Below are 14,115 nucleotides of genomic sequence, written 5' to 3'. Positions count from 1 at the left end.
AAAATGTGCGACCGGGTTGCAAAAACGAGGTTTGCTCTGAAATTATTTCCAAACTTAAGGGAAAACAAATATTCTCGAAGCGTAAACGTTTTCAACTCGCCCAGGTACTTTTATACATTTGAGTGCAAATTATTTTTTTAATCAACTCGAACGATTGAACGCCTATAGCAGCAACTGAGATGCATTGCTATTTTTAGAGGACCCGTGCTGAGCGTTTCATGTTACCGCCATGGGCAGTGGCAATGTTTTACAATGTGGTCTGTATTTTTCTTAAAACACAGTATATTCCTAACCCTGTTTAAATCTATACAACTGTTTCATCAGATAATACGACCCGATCGCGTTAAAGCATTTCAACATAATTAAAACTCGAAGACAAATTGGTTCGATTTGGCTTTGGGCGGAAAAGCCAAAGTAGGTAAGAACATTATACGAATGGATCACTGAATATCAGAGGTTATACCGGGTGTTCAAGAAAATGGTAAGCTATCATTCCCTATCGGTAAAATGTGATTTCAAATATCAAAAACAATTATTTCCTCCATTTTCTTTAGACATTGTATAAATGTATTTAAAATTCGATGTTTTTATACTAACTGGTAAGGCCGATTCCCACATACGTTCAAAGTCTTTATTGCCGACAACTACAGCAGCCATTATTGACATAGGGGGGCGGTAGGGTAGCCTAGCGGTTAAAGTGTTCGATAGTCACTCCGAAAACCCGGGTTCGATTCTCCATATGTGTACAATATCCCATGCCGCAATATTGCTAGAATATTGCTGAAACCGGCGCAAAACTAAATTCACTCACTCATTAGTCAAATCAATAGAAAGCCGAATAAACAGAAAACAGAAGGTTGAGCAATTCTGATTCCATAATTTGTATTTAGACATTGCATTGTCATGTATTGTCAGTTTAGGCTGTATATTCGGTACCATCCTCCTCTCTCGATCGATCCCCTGTACGCACCAATTTCGTCACGTGAAGCCGTCTTCCGGTTAACCTGATACGACGTCAAAGTGACATGGCTGTCACGTGACAGTTGAGCACGATACACCGAAATTACAAGTTCGTTTGGTATGTCGATACTGAACACAATGTCACCGTCAATAAAACTGAAATCTGAAAGAGAAAAAAATTAATGTCAACGTTAATCAAATACTAGTATTTAATTCCATCAATCTCACGAATAAACTCAGACCTAATCATAAGAATGCAGCTAAAATAATATTAAGGCCACTTACATAGCGCTGAACTTCACGCCGCAAGGGCATGCTCTAAGCTCATATATTATTATCCCGGATAACCCAAGCAGCAGCTGGAAGGTTAGTAGTCATATGGCTTATCCCACCGGGTACCCATTTTCTGCTGGGTGAACAGAGGCATTTTTTAAGAAACTCACTTGCCGAAGGTGAGACCACATGTGTTACGCGTACTTCGTTGTATACTCTAGCTCCGTTGACTACCTATCTTTCTTTCATTCATTCATTCATTCATTCATTCCTGTTGTTGTTGACACACGTCAAATCCCGAAGCACTGATCACAAACAAAATCACCTTCGATAATATCATATTATAGTATTCATTTATTGTTCATCTCAAACCTTCAATCCTGCCAACCACGTAATAAAATTGGTCATCCGGGGATTTTCCGTCTATGTTGAAAGAGAAAGTCGCCTCCCCTCCCGACAACAAGGTGGCGCTTACGTCGTCGTACGTGTAGAGCGGCGTCTTCGTTTGGTTGGTGGTAACGAAGGCGATCTCACTACAGAGGAATATTTCAAAACGCATAATTTATGCAGGTCTAGAGAATAGATTGTTTTACTTGGTTTATATTCAGGTTACGTCGCTATGGCCTGTAAGTATTCGAGTCCAGTGATCGATATTGTGAACAGCACTCCAAGTATCGGGGTACGATGACGCCCAAACAAACAGGTCACCGAGCCTGGCCTATCTATCCAAAATGCTGGGGCCAGTTCATTCCTTGGTCAACCCCAGCAATATCACGACGGGGGACACCAGAAATGGACTTCACACATTGTACCCATGTGCAGAATCGAACCCGGATCTTCGGCGTGATGTGCAAACGCTTTAACCACTAGGACACACACACACACACACACACGCACGCACGCACGCACGCACGCACGCACACACAGACACTTATTGCACAAGTTTCGTTTCGGATAAATAGTTACCTCTTTCTCTGACCAGTAAAGCAGGTGATGTCTTGTACAGCCAGCCTCTTCCATGACCTTGGGTCAAGGTCGTACACGTAAACGATGGCTTGACCTTGATCTGACATTGGGATGCTGGTTACTCTCAATGATGATATAGCTGAATGATAAGCGATGAAATATTTGTAAAAAGACTGGTTGTTTTGAATAATATAAATATAGTAATGATATTATACTTCAAGAAATGTTTGAAATGCCCTAAGTTCCAGGAGTAAAAGTCATAAATAATGTATACATAAGTAAAAACATATTTTAACGTAACAACACTTGATTTTGCTTAAGCCTACACATAAAAATAGAGGTCATTGCTCTTGATGAAAGAAAAGTAAAAAGCGTATGTTCCCATGTTTTGATAGTAGCTAGTGAAAAGTAGCTAGTGACAATGGTTTTACGCCGTCAAGCAATATTGGTGTGTGTGTGACAATATGGTGTGTGTCGGGGGACAACAAAAACGGGCTCCACACATTGTACCCATGTGGGGAATCGAACCCGGGCCTTCGGCTTGTGGGTTGTCGATTTCATTAATTATTCAAATCGGTCACTTTGGATATTGCAAAACAAATTGATAGGAATTTTACCTAGTGTTCGAATGGCATGTGCTATCCCATTCTATACATGAACATTATATTAACACGAGCAAATGTATAGTGAGTTTAACGTCGCTTTGAAGGTTATTTCACGGCGTATCTGCTAAATTGGGGAACAATGTCCGAGGTCATGCAAATAACGTTTACCATTTTGCGAAACTCAATAGTTTGTGGTTAACGTAGGCAAACCGGATTCAAACTCACGATCATTAGATAGTAACAGTTTTTGAAAGGATTGCACATTCTCCAAACCCTAGCAAAAGTGCCTAAATACCTTTAATCAGATGTATAACACACGCTTCTCGTCGCATTCAGAGTAAAGATGAGTTCTGTAAATAAATACTTCATGCGATAGATTTGCTGCTTTTCCCATGAACACACCGGTTAGGTTGTATCTGCTGCCGTTGATGTATTTCTCATTTCCCAGGAGCATATTCCATGTGGCATCAGAAGACGAAGAAAGGGTTCCACCGGAAATGACGTCACTAATAAACGTATCTTCCATCTTGGGACCAAATGGAGGGGATGGCATACAGTTGGTCAAGTTGATAACGTAACGAAGAGGTGCACCCTGGGTAAAATCGTCGAAGATGTTGTCAGGGGGTACCAGGTTGGTGAAGACGGTGATAAGGCTGTGGAAAGGGCTTAGTAAATACGAAATGTCTCGTTTTCTTAAAAATTATGAAATATTGGCTTTGTCTTAGCATATCATTCCTTAATTTATGAGCAACAACGGTTAGAGCCTGAGCAAATGCACCGGCACTAGGAACAGTGAGTTTAGTTTTACGCCGCTTTTAGCAATATTCCAGCAATATCACGGCTGGGAACACCAGAAATGTGCTTCACACATTGTACCCATGCGTGGAATCGAACCCGGGTCTTCGGCGTGTCGAGCGAACGCTTTAACCACAGCCCCTACTAGGAACTGAAGAAACGACATATCACTGCAGTGACTATGAGACTAAACGTAGACATAGACGACCTATAAACATTAATAGTATTTTGAGGAAATTATCATTGGTAGCAGCAGCAGAGCAGTAGTAGCAGCAGAAGCTGACGTCATCGTTGTCGTCGTCGTCGACGTATACCCTCGTGATGACTCCCGGTTAGGGTCGGTCCTTAGTCCGTCTCACAGTCCCTGAACCAGCTGCACATCATTTTCCCGTCTGCCTAGTCCTCCCTGCAATGCTAAAACCCTAAACGAAGAAATTCTAGATTTCCCCAGGTTCTGAATCTCGCATCTCAATGGGGCTTCTTTTCAATTTAAAAGGAAATGTTTGTTTCTATATAAATTATATATATTCAAAATCTCAGCGTCAGTGTAGGTAGGTCCCACGAAACCTATGTTTATAGGAAGAGCTAATGGACGTTTTGCCCAGCTCACTGTCGTGATTGACAGCGCGTCATCGCCCCCGGCCTAGTGAGTTGTTGCTTGCAATATCAACCCCTGGTTGGGACTCGATTATTCACAAATCGCTATGGTAGAGCTGGAATATTGGTGAGTGGAGCGAAACCCCCAAAAGAACAGTTTCCTACAATGAGTGAGTGAGTTTAGGTTTACGCCGCACTCAGCAATATTCAGCTATATGGCGGGGTCTGTAAATAATCGAGCCTGGACAAGACAATCCAGGGATCAACATCATGAGCATCGATCTGCACAATTTGGAACCGATGGCATGTGTCCACCCAGTCAGCGAGCCTGACCACCCGATCCCGTTAGTCGCCTCTTACGACAAGCATGGGTGACTGAAGATCAGTTCTAACCCGGACCTTCACGGATATTTCCCTACAATGAACCTGTTTTATAGGTAGCTGTAGTGTTGCTGGGCCAGAGTGGTTTGACGAATCAGGCAGAACACGGCCCGATTCTTATCTACACAAGTCAGTCAAAGCTGTAAGATACGTATTCCGTTTTGTCGATCTTAGATCATATTCTTACTTCACTGACATACATATACTCTACATATACCATGGGGTGGGGTGCATGGACCAGCATACATACGTTGTCGTGTCAAAGAGATGAAATTGACAAGTACAAATAAGTTTCAAGTACATCCATATATAGTTCACCTACCTCAGAGAGAAAATGAACGCCGATCTCATGTCGGCCATTTTGCTGGACAAATACTACGGAGGGGGCGTATCAAAGAGATAAATATATATAAATCAGTGTTTTTACAGTTTGCACACACTGCGTGGGTTGTGTAATTTGCGGGTTTTTTAAATAGATATGTTTGACATTAAACACATAACATCTTATTAGGTTGACAAAGTAAACGATTTTGCTCTCAGGCACCTTTGAAAAGTATAATTTTCAGACACGGACTATTTTTTTCTCGCCGCTAGTTTGCCCTTTACCCACACTGAATCTGTTTGGTCGGATAATCGAGAAAGGTTATTCTCCTGTGTCGACGTTTTATGTTTCCTTGTGTCTATATAACATTTTTGTACCATTGCAAAACGGGTTCGTCTAGTCTGTACATGTCTACATGATCAACATTATTAATTGGCATTTTGGAGGTGTTGTACCATTATGGACAGTGATAAAAATGATGGTTTATACTTCATTTGTACATTCACGGTGGGATAGCCTAGTGGTTAAAACGTTCGCTCGTCACACCGAAGACGCGGGTTCTTATTGTTTTAGTTTTATGTTGATGATGCAATAAATTTGATGTCGGTTCCAGAATATAAACAAAAACTTCCCATTGGTTGAATAACATCACCTACCGTGCTTAATACATATGTTGATAGACAGTTCTTTCAGTGTAGAACCACTAATGCGAAATACAATAATACAAAGCTATGCTTGCTTGACCATTATTACAACATAAACTCTCAAACGGTTTTGTTTGTTTGTTTGTTTGTTTGTTTTAATCATCAGTTTGTTTACCATTTCTGGTGTCCCCCGCCGTGATATTGCTGGAATAGTGCTAAAAGCGGCGTAAAACAATACTCACTGACTCACTCAATTTGTTTACTAGACGAGGACTGAGCGTGATTACAATGGACTTGGTTGATGATAGTTGTTACTAATAGGTTTAACATAATGGCATCCGTGACGAAACCCATTTCTGGTGTTCCCCGCCGTGATATTGCTGGAATGCTGCGGCGTAAAACCATACTCACACACTCACTCCGCGACGAAACAACGACCAATGGTCTTTTAACATTGACAGAAAGAAGCGCAAGTAAAATCTGTCTACCTAACCCTCAGTTTGACTTCTGATATGTCGCAATCGCCTTTTTGAGACAAGTGATGTATCTATAGATGACAAGGAGCGCGGTTTTCTTAACAATCACAAAATGAATCATTATTGACGATTCAGACGGTCTGATATTTTGCCATGACAGCTATGACGTCATTCAATCATATTAATTATGATAGTCCGAGGACTACATTTTTTCCAGTTTCGCCTTTTTATGCTCTTTTTCAAAAGTAAACACCCGTAAAAACTTAAGTCCACTTAAACGTTTAACAGTATATTTAGTTTAAGTTTAGTTTCGTTTATTATGTTTTAAATCTGCAGAGGGTATTTTTCCACTTAACCTTCCTTGAATGAACCACAGGAAATGACTCATGATTTATCTCCTGATTATGTGTTCAAAATCAGATAAGTTCAGAAGAGCAGTCACTGTTTAATCGAAATAAGGACTGGGTGAATTCCTGTATTGTCCGATGTTATGGGAGACATTCCTTTGGGGAAATAGACACTATGTAAGCTACATGGGACACGGTATCGCCCTAACCAAGACAACTAAGCAAAGACAACGGACGTAACGATTGTTTCACTATACGGACACCGTGAGTAGTTTGTTTTAGTAGGATTTTGGATTTCAGGTCAGAATACGTTTCTTGTCCGATATGCAGGTTGTAATAGTAAAAAGGGAAATGAGGTGAGGTGAGGTGAGGTGAGGTGAAATTGGGTTTAACGTCGTGCTTGAGAATATTTCGCTCATATGACGACGTGCATGCGTGTGTATGTGTATGTGCGGCTGCTTGTACTAGCCAAGACTGAAGCTGGTTTTATAGTGCTAGCCCACTGAGATACCATGCCGCAGTGAAGCATGAATACCCCACTCAGACACATTATACTGACTCCGAGCCGACCAGTCCTTGTTGTACCCATTAATGCCGAGCGCCAGGCAGGGACCAACAAGTACCATATTTGAACGTCTTTTGGTATGACGCTCTAACCACTACACCACAGAGGCGGTCAAAAAGGGAAATGAATGAGTACTAGTATACGTTTACGCCGCTTTTAGGTAAAATCCAGCAATATCACGCAGCGAACACCAGAAATGAGCTTCACACATTGTACCCATGTGGAGAATCGAACCTGGGTCTTAGGCGTGACGAGCGAACGCTTTAACCACTCGATTACCCCTCCGCCATTGCTTATAAAGATTGGGTGGTCACAATATAACCATCAGCTGTCGGGCTAGAGAAACTACACATTTGAAAATGAGCTCTAATCAACAAACACAAAAATATATCAAAACTTTATTAGGCTGAAAAACAGTTATCGAAATGCAGCAAATTAAGAACCACACAGATATAATATTCGTTTCAAATACTTCCCTACCGAACATTCATTTCTTGTTCACTCTTAGCCACGTTGTTATTCCCTGTACCAGATTATTTCCTGATCCACCCGTAAAAATCCGGGTCAGAATTGGTCTTCAGTAACCCATGCTTGTTGTATTAGGCGACTAACGGGATCGGGTGGTCAGGCTCGCTGACTTGGTTGACACATGTCATCGTATCCCAGTTGCGTAGATCGATGCTCATTATGTTGATCACTGGATGTCTGGTCCAGGCTTGATTAGGTAGAGACTGCCGCCATATAGCTGGAATATTGCTGAGTGCGGCGTAAAACAACAAACAAACAAACATTTCCCAGTCCGTCCAGCCCTTTCTGTCATGCAAAAGTCCAAAATGAAGCAAGTCTAGATTATTCCCAGGTTCTGAATCTCCAAACGCATTAGGATCCCTATTCAGCGTAAATAAAGTAATATTTCCCAATCAAAATAATTATTATATATTTTCAGAGATTAAGTGTCACGTAGACTAACAACTAGTCTCTGAAATGAACATATTTTACTGAAAAAAAGTTCATAGTAAAAAAAGTATATATATAATGAAAAAGAGCCCTGAGACTTTCTTCATTTTGAAGCTGAGGAAATCTAGACTTGCCACATTTTCTAGACTTGCGTGGGCTTTCTTGGATATATTTACTTCAGGGTCTGTACGACAGACTAAGTGTCAGTATGTAGTTTGTTTTGCACTGTAGTGTATTTATAACGTGTGGGAATTGCTGGTGAAAATAGTACCTGATGTCATATGCCTGTCGATAGAAGCTCAGGGTCAGTGGACTGCGTGTCAGCTTGCCCCGCCGACCTGAACGCCATTTGATCACGCACGGGGTTGTCTTGTCAATACACGATTATTTACAGATCACCATTTTATAGCGACATGTTCATCAGTTGCGCGTTTGCGTCATAAAACATCACTAAATTCAACGGTAAGGATAAAATGTGTCAAGAAGTCTCATTTTAGGGGTTGTTTTTATGCGTTTTATAATATTTTTAACATAGGCAAGTCTACGTACAGGCTGATTTTCATACCAATATGTGCATAAAAAGTACATCACAAAGGTTAAAATAAATGATCTTTTGTCACGCACCTGCTCATACACTTAGAATCAATTTCAAGTTCTAAAAGTTAAGTTGACTTATTTTGGCTACAACCTTTTTATTTGACCATATATAAAGTAAACAATTAGCTAATATAAGGATATCGAACGGTCGTCAGCCATTTGAACATTTCTGATCATTTTCATTCTAACATTTCCCCAAAATATAGTCTGACATCTCCAGTTAGTCAAAATGCGCCCTTATCCCAGAGGTACATTTCAATGAATATCATAATCATGGTTGTAATTTCCGAGATTTTTGAGAGACCTCCTTGTATGATCGAAATAGAACGTGCATGTGCTCGCTTTAGAGAATGTGTGTATGGAATTACTTATTAATTGAATGGTTCAGACAATTCATGGCTGAAACACTTCAACACGTTTTGATCACGTGAGCGGATATTTGTTAATTGTCTTGCGAAATATTCTCAGCGGAAAGCAGATTCGGAGAATGACGGACATCCGCGAACAAATGCGAATCCTATTTCAAAACCTAAAATGTTATTAGAATATCGAGACCAACTTTCATTCAATTTCATATTTCTTCTTATGTGAAACTTTTATACGCCCATTCTATTCTGTTCCAAAGACATTTCATCCCGCCCAGTGTAGCTGAACTTGTAAGTGTTTCTTTTGTTTTCTGGCTTGACCTGTCGAGAGCGCTCGTTCAGACAACCGCCCTTCTCTGTTCTGACATCCGTGTGGGGTCTGACGTCATTGGCACGTGACCCGGCAAATAATTTCAGCGATGGACACTGACACCTGTTGTTTGTAATGTGTTGAATAAATTACTAAAATGTCGTATCCATAATTATAGTGTGGAGTATATATGTCTGTGAAGACATAATAGTCAAAATAACTGAGAATATTTGTTTTTACAAGATCTGAAGTCGACGCCATGCAATGGTGGTTATGTCACCAACGGAGAGAAGATTTTCATCAAGGTAAGTTGAAACGATGTGTCGTTAATATCAACGTTTCTAAAGTATCAACCATTCATCGCCATTGCAGTGGTATACATTAACTAGTTTTATATAATCTCTCTATTTTTTTTATCTATATATATTATGTATTGTTTATTCATTTATAGTAATAATATTTTACCAATATATAATGTAACTTAGACATGTCTTTCAAGAGGGGACGGTGGGGTAGCCTAATAGTTAAAGCGTTGGCTCGTCACGCCGAATACCCGGGTTCGAATCCCCACATGGGTACAATGTGTGAAGATCATTTCTGGTGTCCCCCGCCATGATGGAATATTGCTAAAAGCGGCGTAAAACCAAAACTCAGTCAGTCAGTCTTTCAAGAGTAAGATGCCATGGTCCACAAAGTGTTGACCATCCGCATCAAAGGGGGATCACTCTTCCAGGTATGACCGTTGCGTATTTTTATTCTTTCAGTCCCTTTGTAAGGTATGCAGTACACATTAACGGTTTCTAATTGACGTTTCTGATGTTTTAATAGCTTTGCCTAATATGAAGCATCTTGTGATATATTTGGTCCATCTGACGTTTTATGGCCATATTTTATATTTTACGAACGCTTCAAAACGAACTTGTTTCTGCTTACGTACATTGGATACGCCTGCGCGTTGATGGAGACTTCCATTATTAACATACCGGTGGCATTTTGTGAAACTTGAAAGGAACTGTCTATATTATTTCATCTTTAAAATGTATGTGCAGTTGTGATTATCGACTCATCAGTAATTTGTGAAATAATGCGTAACTCTTGTTTCGTAATAGCTTGACCTCTTGCGGAATGAGAGCACGAATATTCAGGGTCCGGGCAACTGTGTGCTATATTCTGCCCCGTCTGAGGATTCTACCATTGAAATGTATGTCAAGGATGTATACATTCTTTACCCATGACGTCCTTTGACTGTCAACCCCTGAAGCAGAAGCAGTCGGTATACCTTCTTAAGTAGTCACTCATTCTGCTCTTGTTGTGTAAGGTGCGATGGGGTAGCCAAGTGGTTAAAGCGTTCGCTCGTCACACCGAAGACCCGGGTTCGATTCCCCATATGGGTAAAATGTGTGAAGCCAGTTTCTGGTGTTCCCCGCCGTGATACTGCTGGAAAATTGCTAAAAGTGGCGTAAAACCACACTCACTCACTCATTCACTCCTCTAGCGCAACCATAGGTTCAAGATCACATGGTTAAAGCGTGTGCTAGTAGAAAGGATGATCGGTTTTATCGACAGCCGCGTCACAACAAAACCCGTTAAACGTGTTACTTGTTCCTACCCTGCCTGGCGTTCTGCGTTATCTAAGGGAGATAACATTGGTCAGGTTGGTTTGGATTCAGTATAATGTGTCTGAATGGGCTATGCATGCCCGACTGCGGCATGGTATCTGATTGGAAAACTGCATTTGTTTCCCATCATTTGAGCTGAAATGGCGCTACACAACTGAAACACTACCTAAACCAAACTCACTCACCCGAGTTTACGAGGGTTCGTTGTGCCTCTAGTTCATATTGTGACATTTTCCTATGTCTCCCCTCCACGTCATTCGCGGAGTTAATAGTGCATAAGATTGTTTGTGCTTGAGTTTATTTATTTTATCAATTATTTGAAAATCGGTCGCTGATTAAATAGGAATAAAACGTGACTTTTAATATCTTGGGACAAACCTATCTCCTTACATTCTATTTTAATATTTATCTCTGTGCTGTTATCACGACATGTAATTCATAAACCATGCATTCCTTGTCATTGAAAGTAATTAGCTGCAGGAAAGATAGTGAAGGTTATTTTCGGCGAATGCCATGGTAATTTATATGAATGAAATCTATCAGATAATTATCGTTGAGAAAACAACATGCTCATGTATAGGAGCAGTTACTGATTTTTTTCAAATATTATAATCTGTATATCATATCTGTGCCGAAAGCAAAAAAAATCTTAATTTTTAAAGAATTACGACGAAATAACAATTAGATTTTTTAATTATCTGTATTTTAAATTTTGTATGTATGTGTGTGTGCGTGCGTACGTTCACATAGTCTCTTTTGCTCACATACATGAAAAAACAGCGTCTGTATGTGAACTGACCCGTGAAGGTCCGGGTTAGAATATTGATCTTCAGTAACCCACGCTTGTCGTAAGAGACAACAAACGGGATCGGGTGGCCAGGCTCGCTGACTTAGTTGACACATGTCATCGGTTCCCAATTGCGCAGATCGATGCTCCTGCTGTTGATCACTGGATTGTCTGGTCCAGACTCGATTATTTACAGACCGCTGCCATATAGCTGGAATATTGCTGAGTGTGGCGTAAACCTAAACTCACTCACTGTATGTGAATTGACGATATGAAAAAGATTTCAGAGGAGGGATATATAATGTGTATAGAAGAAGTTTTCACTGGCTATACAACTCATAACAGCTGCCAAATCTCAGGTACTTTATTGTTTCCGCAGTGAGGTGCGTTGTTGCTGTAGACGTTGTTTACACCTACACATATGAATATATGACTGGGAGACATCTGATGCTACTCCAGATACAGGATAAACGCATGGTAGAGGGTTACCTTCCGGGTGGGCTTGTCTTTTCAACAATACGTTTTTGTTGGCATTATGTCTCTTCGTGTGGGTGTCTGTTGTATAGGGTATGACTAAAAGTGTCAATCCTCTGGAGTTTATGAGCAGCGCCTCTGGGTCTACCTGAGAGAGTTCTTGGGTGTGGCGATTTCATTCAGTTTACCAGCTACACACGAATATGTGATTACAGGCGATCAGGGAGTTGTTCTCATTCTGTTGAATTAATTACAGAAGTTTATCAACCAACATTCAAGCTTTTTTCAGGTGTACATATTTCTCAACAACAAATGTTCTGAAAATGTAATGACAGTTAACACTAGGGACTAGTGACTCCCTGCATGTCATGTACAAAATCAATGACCGCCTCCCCCTTCCCATATTTTTAAGCATATGTTTTTATATACAACATTGCTGACCCATCCCAGTACATGTGTACAAAATTGATGACCCCCCTACCTCCCCAGAACAAAATGGGTGATCCCCCTTAAAATGATCATCTCTTCCCCCTCCCCAACTCATCCCTCCCAACCCCAGCCATACCTTATTAAGGGTCCCCTACCATATTTTAAATTTCTCGAATTTCCACGTCTTTCCATTAACATTGTGAGTGAGTTGAATTTTACGCCGCACTCGGCAATATTCCAGCTATATGGCGGCGGTTTGTAAATAATCAAATCTGGACCAGACAATCCAGTAATAAACAGCATGAGCATCGATCTACGCTGTTGGCATACGATGACATGTGTCAACCAAGTCAGTGATCGAGTCTGTCCACCCGATCCCGTTAGTCGCCTCTGACGACAAGCATGGGTTACTGAAGATCAATATTCTAACCCGGATTGTCTCGGGTACATTAACATTGTGGGCGGTGTGCAGCCTAGTGATTGAAGCGTTCGCTCGTCACGCCGAAGACTCGGGCTTGATTCCCCTCTTGGGTACAATGTGTAAAGCCTGGCCATTTCTGTTCCCCCGTCGAAATAGGGGGAATATTCTTGAATGCGACGTATAACTTTATTCATTCACTTCAACACTGTTGTTAATGCATGACTGAACATTTGAATACACACGCACGCACGCACGCACACACACACACACACACACACACACACACTTAGGAAGATGCAGCATATATCAGTACATACTATTAATTTTCACAAAATTTAAAATATAGATATTTTAAAAAACTAATTGTTATTTCGTCTTAATTTAAAAAAATAAATAGATTTTTTACTGTCGGGACTAATATAATATACAGATTATGATAACATGATGCCCGCTAAATTACGTGCACATTGTGCACGTGCAGTCAGACCTGTCTCCAAACCCAAGGTTTTATTTGTTGAAAGTGTTTCTCTCGGACTTTCTGACACTGGATAACGACCAGATCACAACAAAGGGTGAAATGAGTGCTGTCACGTAAGTCGTGATTACATACTGACAAAAGTGCGATAGTGATTGCTTGCTTGACATGTAATATTACCAGACATCACGAAACTCTTGCGCTCGATTTATTCCACCTCTTTGACGTCACACTCATTACACGGAATTCTCGCATTGTCCGACCGAACAGACCAGAGACCATATAGTATAGTATAGGGGCCTACCATATATATGAATAGACAAATAAAACAGCCAAGCTATTTAACAAAACTATAATATGAATTAAAAATTATAAACTAACGAGATAGCTCACTGGTTAAGTGATATATGTACAGAAATAGCTAACGAGTACGTTAAATTTCGTTCTATCTTTATTCTTGAAACTTATTTGTAAATTTCACATTCGTCTGGGGTGTTCTTGTTTCGTAATTGAATATTCCTTTTAAGCATTTTGCTTTAGCGTTTTAATTACTTTTATTGCTCCACCATCCGATATTGATTCATTATTCACTAAGCTAGTGACAAATGACACGCGGCTCCGGCCACAAGCTCACTCCTGGTGACGCAATGTGTAAATTCTTAAGTTGGGACCTTGCATGTCAAGGTCATTTCACTGACCCCGCGACCTCTAACCCGGATAGATTTTCCGCTAACGTCACTCCCACAATGC

General features: G+C 40.5%; 1 protein-coding gene across 1 annotated transcript; it reads right to left on the bottom strand.

Annotated features, from left to right (window-relative positions):
- Window positions 1-883: 883 nt before the first annotated feature.
- LOC124260107 lies at window positions 884-4,938 on the bottom strand. Its single transcript, XM_046694353.1, has 5 exons — window positions 4,900-4,938; window positions 3,207-3,457; window positions 2,200-2,338; window positions 1,606-1,766; window positions 884-1,123 (listed from the first exon to the last, which is right to left on the bottom strand). Exons 1-5 carry the CDS (start codon window positions 4,935-4,937, stop codon window positions 912-914), a joined length of 801 nt encoding a protein of 266 aa, XP_046550309.1. The 5' UTR covers window position 4,938; the 3' UTR covers window positions 884-911.
- Between the last annotated feature and the right edge of the window lie 9,177 nt (window positions 4,939-14,115).

This window comes from Haliotis rubra, unplaced genomic scaffold (assembly GCF_003918875.1).
Source record: "Haliotis rubra isolate DU_JTF1 unplaced genomic scaffold, ASM391887v1 Scf75, whole genome shotgun sequence".
NCBI classification, from domain to species: domain Eukaryota; kingdom Metazoa; phylum Mollusca; class Gastropoda; order Lepetellida; family Haliotidae; genus Haliotis; species Haliotis rubra.
This window is presented reverse-complemented; position numbering and strand designations above follow the sequence as displayed.

What these genes read in the sequence shown, in the direction of transcription:
- LOC124260107 (XM_046694353.1), bottom strand. Translation starts at nt 4,937, where the DNA reads ATGGCCGACATGAGATCGGCGTTCATTTTCTCTCTGAG. An exon ending in CAGCAGATACAACCTAACCG is followed by an intron (nt 2,339 to 3,206) that starts GTGTGTTCATGG and finishes CTTATCATTCAG; the next exon opens with CTATATCATCATTGAGAGTA. An exon ending in CGTGGTTGGCAGGATTGAAG is followed by an intron (nt 1,124 to 1,605) that starts GTTTGAGATGAA and finishes TTTCTCTTTCAG; the next exon opens with ATTTCAGTTTTATTGACGGT.